Below are 20,648 nucleotides of genomic sequence, written 5' to 3'. Positions count from 1 at the left end.
GTTTCTGTCATCACTAATCCAAAAGAAGGAATAGGCTGTCACAAACAAACATGAAATCATAACAGGGTCATTTGGTTGTATTTTTTTTAAATTTTGTCAGTCACTGAAAGTAGGCATGTTATAAGTTATCCTGACTGGAAAGTAAATTATTGCCTGACTAATTTGTATAATTACACACTGTTTTATAAAGAGAAAAACATAGGGTGTTTTTTTTTTTGCTTCAGGAAAACTGGAATTTCTTATTGTTAGCCAATGGATTATACAGTACTTTCCTGCCTGAATTATAATTGTACAACCAGTGTCAAATCCCTGATATTTTAAATAAATATTTTAAGGTCTGTCAAACCATCAAGCAATTTCCCTATGCAGTGCTGTATGAACGGAAACTCACAAAAAGTGATATACAGTACAGTGGAAGAGATGATCTGAAAAATTAGCATTGACAACGCCTGCAGGACTAATAAAGCCAATATGCTCATAGGGAACTAGCACAGTCATATTAAGATACTGTTTTGTTCTGGAAAATGCCTAATAGATGTTTTTGTTTCCTGTGGCAGCAAAGCAAAGGGCAAATAAACTCCAATCCAGTATGATATAAATGACAGCAAATCATCTTGTATTTAATCAATTATTTTTACATATGAAGTGTTGCCAGAAAGAAATTCAACATGTTGTTCTTAAGTGCATTAATGTTATCTTCAAATCCAATTTTTTATGAGTTTTTGATGGATTTTTTGAAGAAATCCATCAAGACAGTCAGTTTCTAACTATTCTTTCTGATTTATTAAAGCTTCGAAGATCTGCATGTTATATTAATTCCAGATAAAGGTTTCTTGAATAATCCTCCTGAGTTCTACAATGAAAAGCTTCGTCTGCAGACCATAGGCACTGTATGCATATCTTTTGTCTGTTTTAAATCATTCAGGTTTTCATTTCAGTCCACTTTTCCTGGTGAGGGCTGCCATATCTTAAAGCAGTGGTTCTCAAACTGTGGTACGCGTACCAGCAGTGGTACATGGAGTGCCGCCAAGTGGTACGCCAAATGACCCTGGAACTGTGTCGTGTGCGCTGAAAAATCAGGACGGGTTTTCACATTTTGTATTTTAATACGTGTCGAATACGCAGCCTATGTACTACGATACAGTGCGCGCTAATACTTCAGTGGACACAAGAGATACTCTGTAATTCTATACCACTCTATAGGAATGCGTGCTACGGATGCAAGTGACCAATTGTATTTAAAAAAAGCTACTGTATCTACAGCAAATAGGGAGAAAGGAGAATGTGCGTGATTTTGGAACTATGCCAACGTTCTAAACACAGGAATGCATAGAAATACGTGCTACGAACGCAGGTAATCTTGTGAGCTCACGAAAGCGTGATAACAGAAAAATATTTAAGAACTGTTCTAATTTGAGAAAAATACACCGAGCGTCTCTGTGTCTCGCTCCCATGCGCATGAAATAAAAACTTTAAATAAATACGGAAATAAAAACGGAAACGCGGAAAAATGCAAGCTTGCGTATTGCTAAAGCAGGTAAGCTACACTATTTTTGAAGAACCTTATTTACCGTTGGCAAAAGAGCTGACACGTATTATGTGAAGAGAAAAAGCTGCTAAACAGCTCGACCTGCTGCCCCCCTCCCCCTGAAAGACAGTCATTCATAGAATTATTGAAATGAAGGATTATATCAAAAGTACACTGATAGAGCGCGTAAAGATGAGCAGATGTTTTTCACTGCAATTAGACGAGTCTTTAGTCGATTTGGCCAATTTGCTCGTTTACGTTAGATACGAGTTTGAGGGCATGTCCCATGAAGACTTTTTGTTCTGTAAACGACTACCAAAAGGAACTACAGGAGAGCACATATTTCAGCTTCTGAATGAATTTATCGAAGAGAATGGCCTCGACTGGATAAAATGCGTCTGAGTTTGTACAGACGGTGCTAGAGCAATGACAAGCCGACATAACGGTGTAGTTGCACGAAATAGAGAGGTTGCTCCAGAAATTAATGTACGCATTTCAACATCCACCGCGAGAACTTTGCCGTCAAGAAAATGCCTGACGATTTAATATCTGTTAGACTCGGTTGTGAATTGTATCAAGGCTCGAAAAATTAATTCACATCTGCTTTGCTCAACTTAACAGGCTCACCCCTCTCACTGAAATGGTGCTTTTTTATTAGTTGTTAATGTTTTTTTTTTCTGTAAAACACTTTGAGAAGCCACCTTTAAAGGCGCTATATCAAATAAAGTTTATTATTATAATATTTATTATATGTATGTGTGAGTGTGTGTGCACGCGTGCTCATGTTGGTCATTGAGAATTTCTGGGGTTCCTGTGAGATGATGACTTGTAGGTGGTACTTGGATGCTTTGGTTGGATTAGGGGTGGTACTTGGTCCAAAAAGTTTGAGAACCACTGTCTTAAAGCATTCTAGTCTAATCGATCCAAATCCATCATCTCATCATTGTTTCCTTATAAGGCTGACAGATACCATGACTCCATTCCAGGTGGACTGCAGAAGCAGGAATAAAGGCCCTCTCCCATGAGTATAGCAGTAGTGCCCATAGCAGGGACCTGAAACTACAACCTTTCAGAAATGAGCTAAGAGCTTTTAGCATTGAACTGCATTGTCCCCAGATACTACCAGGAGTCAAAAAGTGCACAACCAATGAGATTGTTTTTTTTTTTAATTTTCGCCACCAAACAAAAACCACAAAGCATCAAAAAGATTAAAGTTCAGCGTCCAATACGCCATGTTTCTTTGCTCACCTACAAAGATCTGTCTCATGAACAAATCTTTCCCTTTTCTTGGGGGGGGGGGGGGGGCAACACAAGATCAAAAAAGGAAACAGAAGAAAGAATAATTTTGTTTTCTCTCTCCCATGCTGTTCTCTCATCTCCCAAAACTAGGTGGGGACCAATATCCATTCAATTGCTACCCCATCATTCCTGCCTATATGACAACCCCTTCCCCAATCACAGAGGACCTCAGAAATACCCATTAGATAGCAGAAAAGCTATGTGGTCACTGAGTAATATAGAGTTGTACAGCATGTACAACGCTAAGAAAGGACCCACAGGTGCCAGGAAAGGCAAACAGGAAGCAACCTTTTTCCGAGAGACCATCTTCTTAGAACAAGTAATACCAAATCCACCCATATAATGAACAGCATTCAAAATTAAAGTAAACGACAATGCGCTGGAATAAAAATATGGATATTGTTTTTCTACAGAATGGCAAACAGAGCTGAAGGGACCTTCAGCTAGAAAGGAGAAACCGAGCCAAATCCAAACACACTCACAAAACTGCCTCTTGCTCCCTGGAGGCACTGCTCACCCCTGCCCGTATCAGTGAGATTCATTAGGAAAAGTCTGAATTCATTTTTATTCCAATGCTAAGAATAACTAGAAACTAGAACAAAGAGCTGTTGAAGTTTTTTTGTCCACAAAGAGGATTTGTTTTTGTTTTTTTATTATGCTGTATTATTTGTTGTGCTGTGAAGTGCAGTATCTTGCTATCAAAGATTTTGGCTGTACTGTATTGTACTGTACTGTCAAAGTGTTTTACTGGTAATAGGGATAGGTCATGTGTGGTCCCTCCGCCTGGATGACATGATGGCAGCCCAAGTGGGGAGCAGAACAGAGTGATGAAGTCAGTTCAAGGCCAGGGAGGAAATCTAGCCAGGACGCCGGGGTAACACCCCTACTCTTTTCAGGAACAACCCTGGGATTTTTAATGACCACGGAGAGTCGGGACCTCGGTTTTACGTCTCATCCTAAGAACAGCAAACAGTCACTATACAGAGGACACACCACAGAGGCTCACACCTGCTGAACTTCAGTGGGCTGCCAATTGTGAGCTGCAGGTTGATGTTGCTGCCAGCAATGTAGCCTAATAATATAGCCCAACAAGAGATTAAGAGAAGCCAAGTAAATTCCCCCCTGCTCAAGTGCAGACTCAGCACTATGATCACAGGTTCAAACATGTTGGGGGAGCGGAGCTAGTTTCAGCACGGTGACGTCATCGACCTCCCTGCACGTAGCAGGGACCTCAGACACCGGGTTGAGGGGGGTCTCCTTTAGCTCACTCGGCTGGTTCCCTGTTGCGTTACGCCGGAGACCTGGGTTCGCACCCAGGTGTTGCGGGACAAACAGGCGGGGTGGAGCGGCGAGGCCACGAGCCTACGCGGAACCGTAACAGTCACACTAGCTGACCAGGATTCCCCAAGAATCCAAGCCAGGCAATAGCAAGCCAGGCCTCTGCCAACACTTCAGCCTCCTCAGTGCTCGCAGGCCTGCAGCACTGTCAGTGAAGCATGCACCTCTCCTCTAATTGGTGCTGAATCTCCAGTAAGGGCTGTGTTGTCTGTCGATGAGCCCACATTTCCTTATGATCCCCTGTTTGCAGTTACAGGGCTCATAGCCACAATGTAATCCAAGCATGAAAAACACTCAACCGGCGATTTCCAAATTCTGCAGGTATCACTAAAAGCGATCAACAATTGTGTGCTTTCCACACAGTGGCCAAACGGAGCCAAGGCCTCCTGCTAGGTGTAAACTAGGCGTGACCAACTCGTAATCCGTAAGCAGCCTTTTGAAGTCCACACTGTAACCAAATTTCTATAAGGCGAGCTGAAAATTGACCCTGGGGATGGCTTCCCCCTAAGCTACCATTGTCATGTTTTCTTTTCTGTAGAGGAATTAAATAGGATTTAACATAATTACCAGGCTGACAAGTGCAGAGTTATTGCTTATTAATATTCCGTTCCTCCTTGGGAAAGACAGCATGCTGATGCTCTTTTACCTATCGCTGTTGACACTCCTCAGTAAGCCACACACACTGATATTTCCAATCGCTTAAAGAATAATAGAAGAGACAGGCAGCTGGAACAAGGGGAAAGATCTCCCACAAGCAGCAGCACAGGTGTCCCACAGATGATGCTACTGCCAATGCTTCTAAGGGAAATGGGCTCAAGGCAACATCAGTACACTAATTCAATAATGACTCATGGGCCTAGTTTCTGCACCAATCAACTCATGCAAACAAAAAGGAAGTGAGGAATACTGCATGTCTGCCACCTTCACTGGCTGACAAAGGCAAACCAAGCTTAGAGGACAGAAAGGCAGAAAAACAAAATGCAGTCCTAATGAATTATCTATACTAAAAATAATTACCCTCCAAAACATCATTCAGAATGATATTGTTACTACGATGGGCAATATTTAAATTAAGAATAGTAGGTCAAGTAAAGTGAAGAGGTACAGTAGGCGAGTTTATTAATCCACAAGTGAAGAATATCAATCATTGTATCATATACACTTTACTCCAGAGGTTCCCAAAACTTTATCTGGGTGTCAAGAAACCAGAGAATGTTTGGATGTCATTAAGACTACATCTTAAGGCTGTGGAAAAGGAAGACATTGGTCCAATTAAACCTTAACACTTCTCCCACGTAAATAGCTGTTTATAACTTAAGGAGACATAGAAAACCAGCAGGATTCCAGATCACAAGGACTGGATTTATTCTAATCCTCAAAGCCTTACACAATGAGTGAAACTCATACTAAACCAGTAATGTATACTAAAGTTTCAAATAACAATAATACAGCTACATAGTAGGTGACAACACAAATGTTTTCCATTTCACATTTCTATAAATAAACAATTCCTTTCAAAAGAATCTTTTTTCTCTAAAATGGTACATCTCTTTATCACAGCATTTCGAAGCCCTCCTTTGACATATTCCGTATTGCCTATGTGTTATCTAATAGCCTGTGTAATTTAAATTGGTGCGTGTTTGGAATACAGAATATTTACTAACTTAAAAGTTTGAAACTTGAAAGCACGAAGAGGGAAAGCCTTCTCATTGATCATGTCTTAAGAATCAATTGTTTCTTCCGACAACAGGCAATGCATTGCTATTTACTTTACTAAGTTTGCATGAATTCATTAAAGTGGTCAAATATTAATTAAAAGATTGCCAATCTCCATTCTTAGTGGCCAATGCTCATAGTGGGTAAGACAAAACATTTGACAGAAGAGAGAAAAGCATGTATGAATGTTTTCCCTTGGTCAATTTTTGTCACTGACAAGTGGTTGAACAGTAAATGGGGTCACAAAATTTAGACTCAATCTGCTAGTTTAGCCCACCATTATATGCAGTAAACAATTTATTTTGCACTAGGAAAATTAACCATTAATCTAAAGGATCAAGTTTGGCAAGTATATACTGTACATATAAAAATAGATTACATATCTTGAAAAGAAAAAAACAGATTAAAAAAAAGTGGAATATAGAACTAGGGATTCTGACAGGAAACTCTCCATTAATTGTCAGTCAAAACCTAAAGGAGTCATTTCATTTATCACATTTCAATTTTGAATTTACCTTGATCTTTCTACTACAACATGAAATGTTTATGTATGTGTGCAGATTGTAGAAAAGTCAATAGTGATAGTCAAAAATCTTTATATACTCAACATAACATTTCATTTATATTTCATGATGATGCAGTAGTTCCAATATTCTGAGTATTGTGAAGTCATACAGAGAGTTATTTTGTTCTTGTTATTTTATTCTAGTTATTTTAGAAATACAATTTAAAACAACAAGTTACCTTTAAGTGTGCATGTCCTAACTTTAAAGAAATACGTTAATTATTATTTAAAACAACTGAAGCATACGAATTAGAAAATGTCGTATTAAGGTAATGGTACCTTTCAAAATGTTACTTTTCTTGTCCATTTTCGGAAAGTTGTTCTTTGAATATAGTGATGGACTGCTCCTTTAACATTCATTAGTCAAGGAAACAAGAGTCTGGGAAACGTTATGAAAAAGTGCTGCAAGTGAAAGAGTCAGATTGTGTTAAGGTAATGAATTTCTTCATTACATTAATTACCCACACAGGCCATTTCTACTGCAAAATGTCTAATTACTGGGTAAATTTCTGCTTATTCTGAGCCATTTCATTCTGTTCATTTGAACACTACTTACAGCAATGCAATGCCTTCTTTCCTCGGTTATTTTCCATTACACAGAAGATCAAAAGATACTCGGTGACCCAGATAATCAAGAAATCTTGTCAAATCTTTTCTATAGAGGCTCTAAATACTGGAATGAAGCTACCAGTTTTGGTGCGTTTTCAAATTTACCTTAATTTGAAATTTAACTGTCATTGGACAGTGTGGCTTCAATTATTTTTTTTATGTTTAGAAGCTTCTCTCTGTTACCTTGGGCCACCTGAACAGCAACTGTCAATATCAGGAGAGAAGGATACACTTCATCACAAACTGATTTAGAGACATATTTGTTTTGGATATGGGGTTAAAACAAAACTCAGGAGAATAGATCCAAATATCCAATTTTCTCCCCCAAAAACTCCGTACATTATCATTCAGCAAAGATATGAAATAGGATCTCAATAAAATATAAAATAAGAGATCTGTAAAGGTTTTTCTTCCATTTCTTTCAGTATGTATAGAAAGACCAGCCATTGCATGGGAGCAATATTTAAATAAAATCACCACCGCAGCCTCTCTGGGTAGGTCTGTAGTGATAGCATCAAGAGACATTTCCTCTTGTACAATTTATTTCAGAGGAAGAAGCACTGTAAAACAAATTTGTGTCTCCATAGACCAATGATACATATGTATCGCTAGTAATTCAGAACTTCACCTAAATTCCTGACTAAACATCTGAACAAACTGAAACAGTTCAACACTTTCCAAAGCTGTTGAGCTGTCAGTAGCTGAAACAAGTTCCCGCATTGTGAATCTCCGCGACTGAAACTAAACAGCTCGGTAATTTGAGACATGTTTAAAAGGTTTAAGAACTGAGCTCAATAACAGTACAGGATTAAAATAAAAGGAAGTGCAGCCATGAGTAGTAACCGGGTGAAGGCTATGGTTTCAGAGCACAGCCATTGTGAGATGGTAACTGACTTCATTTATTCTCCTGATCACTCTTAGAGACTCATTCACTTCATCCTAACGCACCAATTTGATTTTTAATATTTGATTCCTTGATTCAGATGCAGACATGCTGCTGTCGACTGTTGTAGAATATTATACCAATACTTCACCCTATATCTTTGAGATCACATAACCCAGGCTCTGGTGGAAAAGGTTCCTGGATTTCCCTCTTCAATAGATAGGGAACAAAGAGGCATCTGCTTTATCAACTTTAAACTGGGCACAGAAAAAATATTTTCCTCGTCATTTCTTCTGGATAAAACTTAAGAACATGTTCTGAATCCATTTTTTACTTCTCAGTCCCCTCAAGACAGCTTGTGTTTCTTATCTGCTTATTTTGTAATTTGCTGTCCTTATACTGTAGCTGTTTTCTTTTGTTTTAACTGTTTGTTGTATACCCACTACAAAGTGCTTTGAGATGTTACTTTTACAGGTTTTATATAACATAAAGTTTGTTGTTGTTTTTTAAAGCTAGGGAGTTCTAGCCTCTCTTACTGAAATCTATCAGCAAAATGTGCAGCACCACTGCTGATAAAGTAATGTATGCAAATAACATTTCCCTAATCCAGGGGCAAGTAACTTGTAATTCATCATAAGACAAAAGCTGCTAGACAGATTACTGTGCTTTCTGCCTTGAGGTTCATTAAAAGTCTAAGAGCGGAGGAGATCAGAGGAATATTTATTGTGCTTTTTTACAGGGAAAAATGCACAAAACGATTTTTAAGACCATCTCTTTTTCATTCTCCTCAACTCTTACAGAGCAACATAAAAAGAACATCTTTCCAGGGAAAAACCTTCCCTGCAATGGGTAGGAATACAGAAAAAAAATATTCTGTTACCTTTCAAGTGTTACACAACAGTGCTTCAGAAGTTTGAGTATTATTGTAGCAAACCCAATAAATGTAGTTCTATGACAAATTAATATTACTTAAAAATGTATAAATAATTTGATATCTAACACAAAAACATTCTAAAACCCGTCCTTTTAATATGCTTAAATGATTTACAATGTGATTATAGTTTGAGCTAAATTTGATTTTTTAATATTGATGGTATGACTTAAGCTACCTCAGAATTATTTTCCGCTTAGCTGAACAAAACCTTCATGGAAATCTAAGCTATGAGCAATGTAAGCCATTACTGCAATATATTGTATAGTTAAAGCTCAACCACATTCTCTTTCTCAAAGAGACAGTTTTCATTCATGGCCCAGTCATGAACAAAAGCAGACTTCTAATTGTCTTGTCAATTCTGGTTGCTCTGGAACTGTGCGATTATGACATTTTGTGTGCTAGAGGGATTGCCGTTATAAAGTAAAATCCCTAATAACCTAGTTATATCACAAGTTGACAAAAAACACTGAGGTTCAGTTCTTGGGTTAAGGTACAGTACCGACTAGATGTTGTTTTTTTACTGCAGGCTGTTGCTATAATTCAGTACAATGCTCAGCCATTAGAGTTCAATGTCCCTGAATCTTTGTCTGCAAAATTTGACATGTCTTTTACAAATAAAGAAAATGTAGCATAATTAAAAATAATCCAATGTGGGATACATCCTGGACAGGACACCAGTCCATCAAAGGGCACACAGACACAAACACACATACTGACACCGGGGCCAATGTACTGTATCCAGATGCAAATTAACCTACTGTACCAGTTAATATGTTGTCTTTGGACTGTGGGAGGAAACCCATGTAATCACAGGGAAAACTTACAAACTCCACACAGATAGCAACCCAGGGATTAAACCCAGGGCCCAACACTACAAGACAGCCATGCTAACTACTGTGCCACTGTGCCCTTTTGCCCTATCAAAAAAATATATAGTTGTGAACTGAAGCTTGAAACAGACATACACAAAATCACAAAGCACAATTCTTTTTTGTATTTAATTGATCAGGGTAGATGTTTTCATTTTTATTTTCATGCAGTCACAACCTGTTCTGGCCTACTTTTTCTCTTCAGCATTCACAAAACTGAGGCAATATCATCTAAGACAATGGACATCCAAGACAATAATGTTTTTCTTGGGTTTATTTCTTCAAATAAGTTGCACATAGTTGAATCATTTGGAGAAGGATTATGCATGGAAACATTTCAGAGACTGAATGTGCAGTGTGTACATTATTTTGGGCTACAGGCATAAATATGCAAGCAATTTTAACTCTATGTGTTTTAACAACCTAACAAACTTGGTTTGAGTGAATGCATTTAACTTTTAGAAAGACATTTTAAAAAGATTTTTCTTCATTGGTTTGGTTTTGCCTTTTCAGCAAAAAAAAATGCAACAACAGCACAATTTCAGGAGGAAATCTGATTGCAACGTCCGCTTATACGAGCCTAAATAAAATCTACACCCAACTCTCTGCAATAAAGTGGCATTTTCTTGCATCCCCCAAGAGCAAGCCAGTAGATTTGCAGTCAATAACAAAAAAAACCTGTGTCACTGCTTGACAGCACAAGTGATTCTCGCATTTGTTTTTCTAATAGCTTTTCAGCATTGCTTTTGGTTGTGACAACTGTCAGGCGAAGAGTTGAGTCAGTAGCTGAAATTACTTTTTTAAGGTCACAGTAGCTCCACAACAGAAATAAATGTCTTACCACAGCATTTGTGATATAGTGGTGTAGCCAACAAACCCCTCTCCTATCATTCTTGTATTATGAAATTACGACTGAAATCTTTCTAATCTTGAGAGGGCAACATAAGCATCAAGCTGAAAATGTCAGCGCTCCACTCTAGGCAAAACGATTTCATAAGCTATGAAAATTGAAATACAGGCATGTGAGACCACAGGCTAATAAGCAAAAAGCAAACAAGCAAACACAAAACATCATTAACTGACTACCTGTGGTTCGAAATGGATTTCTAAAATTTCCATTTACTAAAACAGTAAGCATCATCCTTCAAACCACACTACATCATTACATTGCCAAGTTAGCTTCTCGGTCTTACCTTACTGTCAAAATACTTCCTTCCAGTTCTGGTTTTAAATTCCTTTTAGAATGCACTTCAGCCACTTGCCGATCAATTATAATGTACATGAAACTCAAAACAGGAATGACCCATTAGACTAATTTCTCCATCGATATCACAGACAAACCTGTCAAAATGCCCCTTGCATTAACCTTCAAAGCCTTTCAGATGTAATGTTGCATTTTTTAAGAAATGCTGTGGCGAATGATCTGTGCTACCCGGGGTAAATGTGATCTGTACCCATTATTTCACATTGCCTTTTCAAGTCGTTTTACAGTACAGCAGATTGCAGTGTGTGGTTACAATTGCAAGACGTAGGTTATTGTGCACCATAAAACAAATAGAAAAACGATGGTATCAGCTATTCCTAAATGATTCTTTTTCTCAGGACAGTAAAGTCTAAAGAAACATATTGAACAACTAAATATTATTGACGCTACTTTGTAAAAAAGTAACAAAAGGAAGCACATCCAGTCTCAAGTAACCTCACCTGTTGGACCTCTACAGTATGTAGCATATTTCCATATAGTATATAATGCATATTTGTTGCTAGACACCACCTCTTGAACAGGAATAAAGTCTGGGTGTTGGAACTTCACTATACCTGTTGCACAGTACATGGAATTTCAGTATATAGAAATTGCTACTGTATACAGTACATACATTTCAGTAAATATATAGAGCTTTACAGTATAAAGTAAATTTACTGCACTGTGTTAACTGATCTTAGTGCTTTTCAAACAAAGCATGTGCTGGCTTTTCAAAGACCAAATATTAATAGTTAAATCTGTTGAGTTTGCAGGGGAATTATTGCAAAGCAGAGAAGACTCATGTTCACATCTTTCTCCAGGCTAATAAAATAATTCTCCTGATATCACTGATATCTCAGTTCTATTTCACTGAATAATTTCATTAGATTATTCAACAAAGTCAGAGCACTGGGCTTTCAGGTGTGTAATGTTTTTTAATGCCAGGTATTACACTATAAATATGAAATTATATGTAATTAAATGAAAGTTGGGAAGTTGGCATACAGTACTGCACAATCTCCTCATTTCATTTTACTGAGCATAGGCCATATGTACAACCAGTAATATTACATAAGAGGTAATATTACTGATGGCACTTTTAAGTGCCTGCCATTCTATTTTCATTAGGCTATGCAACAAGATCATTTGGATTCTATTACATTTTGCTGTGGCAGGAAGTAACATCTTGAACAGAGAGCATGTCCAATATTTTATTAGCAACTCCATGACAAATAGCATCACTTACACCTGTCTTAATGGGTTACCTTAAATATCCTTTAACAAATAAGGTGATGATTTAACTTTTAAAGGATAGATGACAACATGCAGCTTGGACATAGATCAACGCTTGTCACTTCCTGCATGCTGTGAAGCTTTGATAGCCTTGGTGAGCACAACTTTTTGCATCTCAAAAATGTAGGATCCAAAGTAAATCCATTAGGAGTTTTGACAGTATAAAGCTGTAAGTAGGTTATTACTACTATACATAATAAAGAGATTCTGACCTCTACATGAAAAACAAAAAAACACAATTGGTAAAAGGAGTCAAATTAAATAGGTTATCAAATCCTTCAACCTCAGGTAATAACTTCTATAGCAAAACAGAAAGTGTCAGAATTACTGTATGTGAAACTGCATATTCTTTCACTAATCCTGTTCTAATTACTATTGCTTTTACTTTTATTGCTACAGCTTTTTAATAGCAATATCAAACAATTACACTCTAACAACCCAGCAACCTACTCCATTGCATAGCCAGCTGCTTAGCCTGACAATCTAATACAATATGAAACACAACCATGACACTTGTGGAAAAGATAAAGGCAGAGATGTCAAATAAGACTTTCTGTAAGCCTGCAATTAAGCCAATGTAGTCCTTTGAGGTAAATGGAAAAAATGGGCATTTCCCTCATTAAGACACAGATGAAATCACCAATGTTTCCTTTCATATAAAGTAGTTGATGGAAATAACTCACTCATCAGTTAGTTACAACAAAATCCGACCCTACAGCCAAATTCCTTGATTTTAATGATCAGTATTTGCTCTACAACAACAGAATACAGTCTTCAATTAAAGCAATTTAAGGAAAATAGACTTTTTCAACCTCACATTTACTGGAAAAGTCAAATATGCAAGCTGCTCTGGTACAGTGAAGTTTTGTTAAACACAGAGATACATTTCTTAAATTTAAAATGTCCATTTGCATATAGAGATTTATATGTACATTCACACAGTATATTTAACTACAGTATATGACACATTGATCATTTAGGCACTTCTCAGAAAACTCAACCACAAAGTATTTCCCTTTGCTTAATAATAAGAATGCTTGCAGCACATAATTAATAATACGTAAGGAATCAATTACCTGGGAATCTTCCAAATGAAACTGGATTTCATAATTCTTAAACGGAGATGGGTGTTTCTTCAGGTGATGAAGAGCCAGTTGGACAGCTGGTAAGACCTCAGCCGTAAGGTTGCCTCTCCCAGGATAGTTGGTGAGGGGCATGATCCACATGACAGGGAGAGTGTGGGGACTTTCGCAAAGTTTGGGCCCCCTCAGCCACACAAAAAGAACTAGAATCTTTAGCGCTTGTGTCCAGGCATCCATTTTACCTTCTGGCACCCTCGTTCTTGCTACGTCTCCCCGTTTCAGTGTGTCTCCAGGGAATAAAAGCCCTTAAAGCCTTTCTTTAAGCTTGATCTCCTGCAGCCTGTTGCTACTCTGTCCCGCAAGGGGGTCTGTCCCTTAGAGAATACACCGAGAATGTGATTAAGGGATAAAGAGCTGCTCAGGGCTGATTACTTCAATCTGCCTAGCACACCAGTTCAGTAAATGCCAGTGGATAGCTCTGCATTCCTTTGATTTACTTGCTTTAAAACCAGGACAAATAAAAGCAATGGAACATCTCCACACCTTTAAGCATTTCAGAGGTGACGGAGGCATTTTAATCAGTGTATGATAAATACAGTATGTACCTCTTTAAACAGGCAGGATTGTGTTTTGCTGGAGGGCAAAACACGGGAATTTGTGAAAGGCCTGATCTCACACACAAATTGAATGAAGAACGAAGCACAGGATTATACCCTTGACACAGCAGACTGCTGTAGAATCATTCTAAACAATAAAATTGAAGATGACTGTATAACCCTTTAAGATCTATCTTACACCTTAATACTTTCTTCATTGAGACATGTTTTAAAGCAACACTTACAGGAAATCAGCTAACCAAGCACCTCTAAAATGTATCTTAATCCTGTGATGTTTGCATTATTGTAAATGTATTGCAGCTACCAGCATGTCTGCCTTTATACACAGCTGTATGGCTACAGTATGTTATCGTTTCAATTAGAAAGGGAGGTTGATCATTACTAACCATGATGCAGCTAGTCCCTGGCATTATGGTAAAATTAAAGGAACAGGTAGACGTGTTTATTCTGAGCTTTCAGGGGTCATATTTTTCCACAATTACCTCCGTAAACATAGAAGAGCAAAGTGAAGGAGTGGTTAGGTCTCTACATTCCCACCCAGAGATTTGTGGGATGCTGCTGTTGTGCACTTAAACTTGGTATTTCCCACAGCTTGCTGCTAAGGTATAAATGGATCTCATTTCTAGTGAATACGAATGTTTTCAATTAGATTACCTGAAAAGAGTAATAAAAATGAACACTCAGCTTCTGATACTACTTATTGATCACCGGGATCTGTACAGCAACTAATCTGTCATGCTCAATATCTGCAATGAGAAGCTACATAAATAGTGTATACATTGTTACACTTTATGGTCAATCACCGCAATCAGCACTGGGATTTCTAAGCAATATTATTCAACACAAAGTAATGAATTTTATGTTTTATACATTCATCTACGAGTATCATTTGTACATCTGAATTCGGCTTGGGCCACATTTCTTTGGGAATATTAAGGAGATGTATTTCTTCAGTAAATTATCGCTCTAAAGCAAAATGTGTTTTGCTTAGGAGAAAGCGTAAATGTTTTAGACATAATGCAATAGAATGTTAATTATAATTCCCTGGGGCTGCAGAGAGGTCAGTGTAAGATGCCAAGGGTGGATTTTAGAGAACAAACAGCCCTAGTCTGCAAATAATCTCCAGACACCAAACAAACATTTGCCCCTTTCAGAGTTTCTAAAGTGAATAGGGAAAGAAAATCACAGGAGATAATGTATTGTAGCCCAGGGCTCCTTAAAATGTATAAAAAATGACTTTAGACCCATAGTTATATTAATAGAATTATTCTCACATTGATGAAGTCTTCTGAGATTATTTGACTCAATAAACAATAAAACAGTGCAATAAACCTATGTTTTACTTATATAGTGATATAACAGGCTGTTGGTTATTAAACAAGGGAGCTTCTCCATCAAATGTTTGTAGTTCTTTCTAGTTTTTTATTGCTACATTCCTCATGATTCTGATAACATGACACATTTACAACGTTGCATCCCGTGCTCCAATTCACAATGTTATGCATGTTTCCTCTGTGGGAACTAGTAGAAAATCAATGTCCACAGTCAATGTGCACTTATTAGTATAGTAAATCCTTTTTGCAACAGGAACAGCTACCAACCAGTCCATAACCTTAGATGTAAATTAAAAGGTTTGTTTTCTGTGATCTACTGTAGGTCTAACCTTATGACTAGTATTCCTGTTCTTCTTTAAATCCCCCACATATCAATTGAAGCTACTAAAACAGAGTCATCTGAGACTTTATGTGACCAGCAGAGTTGTTGAGTGTAGTATGCACTGTTCTGATGATAGTATGTGTTTTCTAGAACTACCTCTAGAACAAACAGGACTTGTATGATCTTCCAAGCTATACATCAGATAGATGCTACACAAAGCCAGTAATCACCACATGTTGTCAATTACAGTATGAAAGCTAGGAGAACAGAAACCAACATGTGCAACATCTACTTGGCATTGCTGAGTACCTGGTATGTGGTACCTACAGTATATCTTGTCTCTGCAAATTAACTTTTCTGTACATACTGTACACCTGTAGATACTGGACACTGTGTGGAGATCCCAAGGCATATGAATCACACTCTGTGGGTCTTGTTTTCAGCGACAATAAGTAATTCAGTGTACAGGAAGATTATAAAGGTGATCCTGATAAAAGAAAACTCAAGCTAAAAGAAGCGGAAGATAAACTGAAATGAAAGAACACGCAGAACGTGAAGGGATATTGAAGAGTTTGGATCACCCTGCCTACTTACATGGCCTTTTTTAAATTCTAGACTATGCTACCAGATGTATCAGAATCAAACCGAAAAAAGAATTGCTCAATTCTTCACGATCAGGTCAATGTTAGATTTCCATGTTGCAACCATATTTTTCTCCTGCTTCGATATGTAAAGTGAACATAGCAAGACTATCATCATACACTTGAATAGTATGCCCTCATGAAGCTTCTGAGTGGAATTCTCACCCACTTCAGGTTCTGTGGTATTAAAATAAAAAAGGCACAAAGCTGCTATCTTAAAACAGTGGTGACCATTGTTGCCTCACAGCACTGGGGACCTGGGTTCAAGTCCTGGCCTAGGGTGCTATCTGTGTTTAATTTGTATGTTCTCCCTGTGTTCACGTACTGGTAGGTTGACTGGCTTCTGGTAAAAATGGCCCTGGTGTGAATTTTTGTGTCTGTGTTTGCACCCTGTGATGGACTGGTATCCCACCCAGGGTGTACCCTGCCTTGCACCCTCTGCTTGCCAGAATAGGCTCTGGCTCCCCCACAACCCTGACTGGGGTGAAGAGTTTTGAAAATGGATGGATGGTTGAAAAGGAACGTACTGTAAGTCACACATTCAGGATTCTTAGCCCCTCTGTACTTTTTTTTTGGAGTAAAGTCCATGATAGAAAAGCCTAGGAATAAATACTGTAACTCTAAACTCATCCATTTTCAAAATGTTTGCATTTTATTAAATTAACCCACTTCCATCCACTGAACTATGCACTCTCTGTTAAAACATACCTCTAGGATTACGTCCAACCTGCACTTTCCTAATAGGTATTTCAAATGTACAGGACTGACAGGCTAAATGTCAATTGCAATTTATCTGGGAAAACTACGGGCTAATTACTGTACTCAATATTGGACATGTACCAATACTGTTGGAATTCAAATGAATTTCATTTTGCAAGCCTTCAAAGCCATTAAAGTTCACCCCTTCCCAAGACAAAGATCCAATTCTGGATGAGTATCCAATATATTACACGTTATAAATAATCTTAATGATGAACAAAACAGACAAAGGAATATAAAGAATATTTAATTTAACGGCATGGGTTCCTAGAGAATGCAATGTAATTACTAAGCCATGAAAAGTTTCAGCAACACCTTTGCATTCCATGCACTGTCAATTTCTGTTAGATTTTCAAAGCCCACTACCATAATGATTGCATTTTTAACAATTAGGCCATATACCTCATGAATTTCTTAATTGACCTCAAGTGAGCTTTTAGTGACATTTATTAAATGCTTTTTGGCTAAGACTGCCTTTCCACTAAATTAAAGGTAATTATGTTCCTTTGCACCTTTAAAATGCTCTACACAACCATAACATAAGTTTCATTAAACATACTTAATTGGATTGTAATAATAAAGATGGCAAGGAAAGCTAACATTGCAAAAAACCTTCAATTCGACTACATACCAAATCAGAGATTGGTTTATTGACTGGTTGATTTAATTTTTGTTGGTCAATGGTTTATTTTCAGTAATTTTCAGTCATTTATGCTCACTGTGACAATGTCGAGAACTAAAAAAATGGGTGAGGAGAATTAAATTTGTGATAAATGTCATCAATTAAAAAAAGTGATCTACAGTATATATTTCTTTCGTAATGGTATTAATCTTCTAATCGGATAATGTGGCCCTAAAATTTCCATATTACCCGAGCACTAGATACAGTAAGTGCAATGAGCAAAAATATTCTACGATGCTGATAATTTCCAGAGGAAACGAGTCCTCTCCAGTCATTCTAAACACGATGGCCATGTGGTTATTCTGATGAAGAAACTTCGTCATGGTTTTTAATCACCTGTGATATTTTTCCAACCATCTGTTGAGACAGAAGTCTCATAAGGCATCTCTCTGGTGAATGAAGTTGCCCGGAATTACTTACAGTACGTCCCGTTTTTCATAATCAAAATAACAGATGGACAAAGTTACATAAAATGTGCTATAGCCCGATTCCTCGATGCAGAAATATTCTAAAAAGTCACCACCTTAATAATGTCAAGGAGATCAAGATTTCTCGATTATTTTTAATATTGATGGTTTCACAATGATGTGCTGGCTAGACTAGAAAAGATTTTGAACAAGAAATTACTGCCATCTTCAGGTAAACAAAATTAGCAGCAAGCTTGTGACAAAATAATATAAATCGTGACTGAAATAGATTATTGATGAAGGTGGCAAGCGTCCACTGTAAACAGCACATTTGGCATTAAAAAGAAAGTCAAGTAATTTTTAAGCAACGTTCTTAATGTACGATAAAAGGATAAATGTTTCATAGCCACTCGAATTTACAGGAATCATTCATATCTATTAAAATGACTAAAAGGATCTTGAAAGGACAGTATATTGAAAATACGACATGCACCAGCATATACTATACTGTAGGAAAGCATTGTGACTTTATAATCCCTGCAAATGTAGACATCTTTTTTACAAATGTCTATAATTGGTTGCAATTAAGCAATTGATTGTTAAATGCAGTACGCTTACGAAAACATCAGCGTTTCTACATCGATTAACGGAAGAAAAGTTAAATATTTCCTTTCTGTTTTGCGGTGCTTTAACGTTTCCATTAACAATATTTCGATGTATTGTATATATCATTCCTCACAGAAATTAAAACCTGCATTCGGTTTATTTAAGTCTCTTTTTATGTCACTTAGTTATTTTAACCAAAAGTAATCTACAAAATAATTCCCAAGATTTTGAAATTGCCATGACGTTTGCGCAGGTATTTTATTTTTTATCTATTCTATGTTTAACTAGGTACTGTATTGGGTATATGGCCGGTAGTGTGGATTCAGTCCCATTCTTGATTAGTTTGTTTTGGGGATAGGATGTCACGTTGTTCTATTTTATCTCTGAAGTCTTTCTGCAGCAATACTAAGAAGATCTGGCTGCGGTGTGCAGCGCAGGTGTACCAACCCATCTCAGAATCCAGTTTCCACATGAATCTGCCGTACCTGCATCACTGGCAGTTCATCGTGCATGCATAGTTCCCCGCCAGTGTTATATCATGTAGACATGACTGTAACCGTCAACCAACACCAACGACATATTAATGAACAGAACACTGCGAGTTACCTCAGTGTCGTAGATTTTGGGGATCAAAGAGAAAGAATAATTCCCGGACTCTTTCGTATGCTGAATGGCAAGCTGAACAGCGGGGTCGATCCCTTGACTGATACTGCTCATAAGCGCTGATTCATTCATCGGCATCAAGACCATGATGGGCAACTCTTTGCCGTCTTTAGCATACCACGCATTGTCCAAATTGTGCCCAGCGTTGTCATTGCAACCTCGTGCAAAAACAGGTCGGAATCCCAAGATAAACAGAAGCATGCATCCCGACACCACAATCATCTCCAAGCTGCATTTCCTCTGCGATGAAGCCATGCTATCTGAACAGGGCGACGGAATAGATGCACCCTTTCACTGCCCTGGCATTGCAAACTGTTCCTATTTTGCGCGTTTATGGTGGATCCTACACCCAACTGTAAATAAAAAATATATATATACAGAATTACAGTAAAACAAAAGCCGAAGGCAGAGATGCAATCAAAATATCCTTTTCTTTAGGGTGAGGGTATCACGGTAAGGTGCAATCTTCTTTTAATGGCGCTTCGGTATGATTCTCCCTAAGCACCTTCCAGATGTAAGAAAAAAAAAACAGTGACGATGTGATGAAAACGGGGATTTTCTCACAGATGTGAACAGACGAAAGAGATTCACTTCCCCTTCCTTGCCGTCTGTGATCCACAGCAGTACAGTATGTGCTAATCTGTAAGTCTCTCCAACTCGATCCCTCCTTTCACCTCCCAGATACCGACACAATCAGGGCAGTACATCACAATCCAAAGTGATGAAGGGGAGAAAAAAAAAAAGAAGAAGCAATATTATTGAACTACTTGCAGTAAGAGTGTTTGGATATGCAAACGAATCCCGTATCCGAAAGTATTCCTGGCGAACAAAAATCAGAGTGCGGATACTGCATTCCTGCCAGTGCCCTGTTTCTTTGAAGGAGAGAGGGGGGAAAATTCAACGCTGTTACTAAAAGGGAGTAAAAAGCAATCTTGCAAGCAGCAGCAGCTCTAGTGAGGAGATGTGATCGAGTCCGTTCCTTCCAAGCCTGAGTCGTGCTGCTGCTGCTGCTGCTGCTGTCTTGGTGCTTCTGAACAGGTCTTCTGTGCCTGTGCTGATCAGAGCGCGCGAGAGAGAGCGAGCTGTGCAGGAGATTAAAAAAAAAAAAACCTCGAGGGAACTGTTGGTACCCGTTCCCATGCAATCACCAGCTGCCTAGAAGAGAAAGGTACTGTAATAGCGTCTTGGATTGTTTTTTATTTACTGGCATAATAGACTAGTAATATGTCACCGCGTAAACCTAAACGCCTTTAATTAG

At 37.9% G+C, this 20,648-nt stretch overlaps 1 protein-coding gene across 1 annotated transcript in view; it reads right to left on the bottom strand.

Annotated features, from left to right (window-relative positions):
* The window catches only part of gabbr2 (gamma-aminobutyric acid (GABA) B receptor, 2), a 341,200-nt gene extending 320,779 nt beyond the window's left edge, over positions 1 to 20,421 (bottom strand). The window contains exon 1 of the mRNA XM_088601719.1: positions 19,334 to 20,421. Within this exon, the coding sequence (XP_088457845.1) occupies positions 19,334 to 19,645 (312 nt within the window). The 5' untranslated portion in view covers positions 19,646 to 20,421. The remainder of the gene's footprint in view (positions 1 to 19,333) is intronic.
* Positions 20,422 to 20,648: the final 227 nt, after the last annotated feature.

This window comes from Lepisosteus platostomus, chromosome 12 (assembly GCF_059453375.1).
Source record: "Lepisosteus platostomus isolate fLepPlt1 chromosome 12, fLepPlt1.hap1, whole genome shotgun sequence".
Taxonomy (NCBI): domain Eukaryota; kingdom Metazoa; phylum Chordata; class Actinopteri; order Semionotiformes; family Lepisosteidae; genus Lepisosteus; species Lepisosteus platostomus.
The sequence above is the reverse complement of the archived record's forward strand: the minus strand, read 5'-3'. Positions and strand labels throughout refer to the sequence as shown.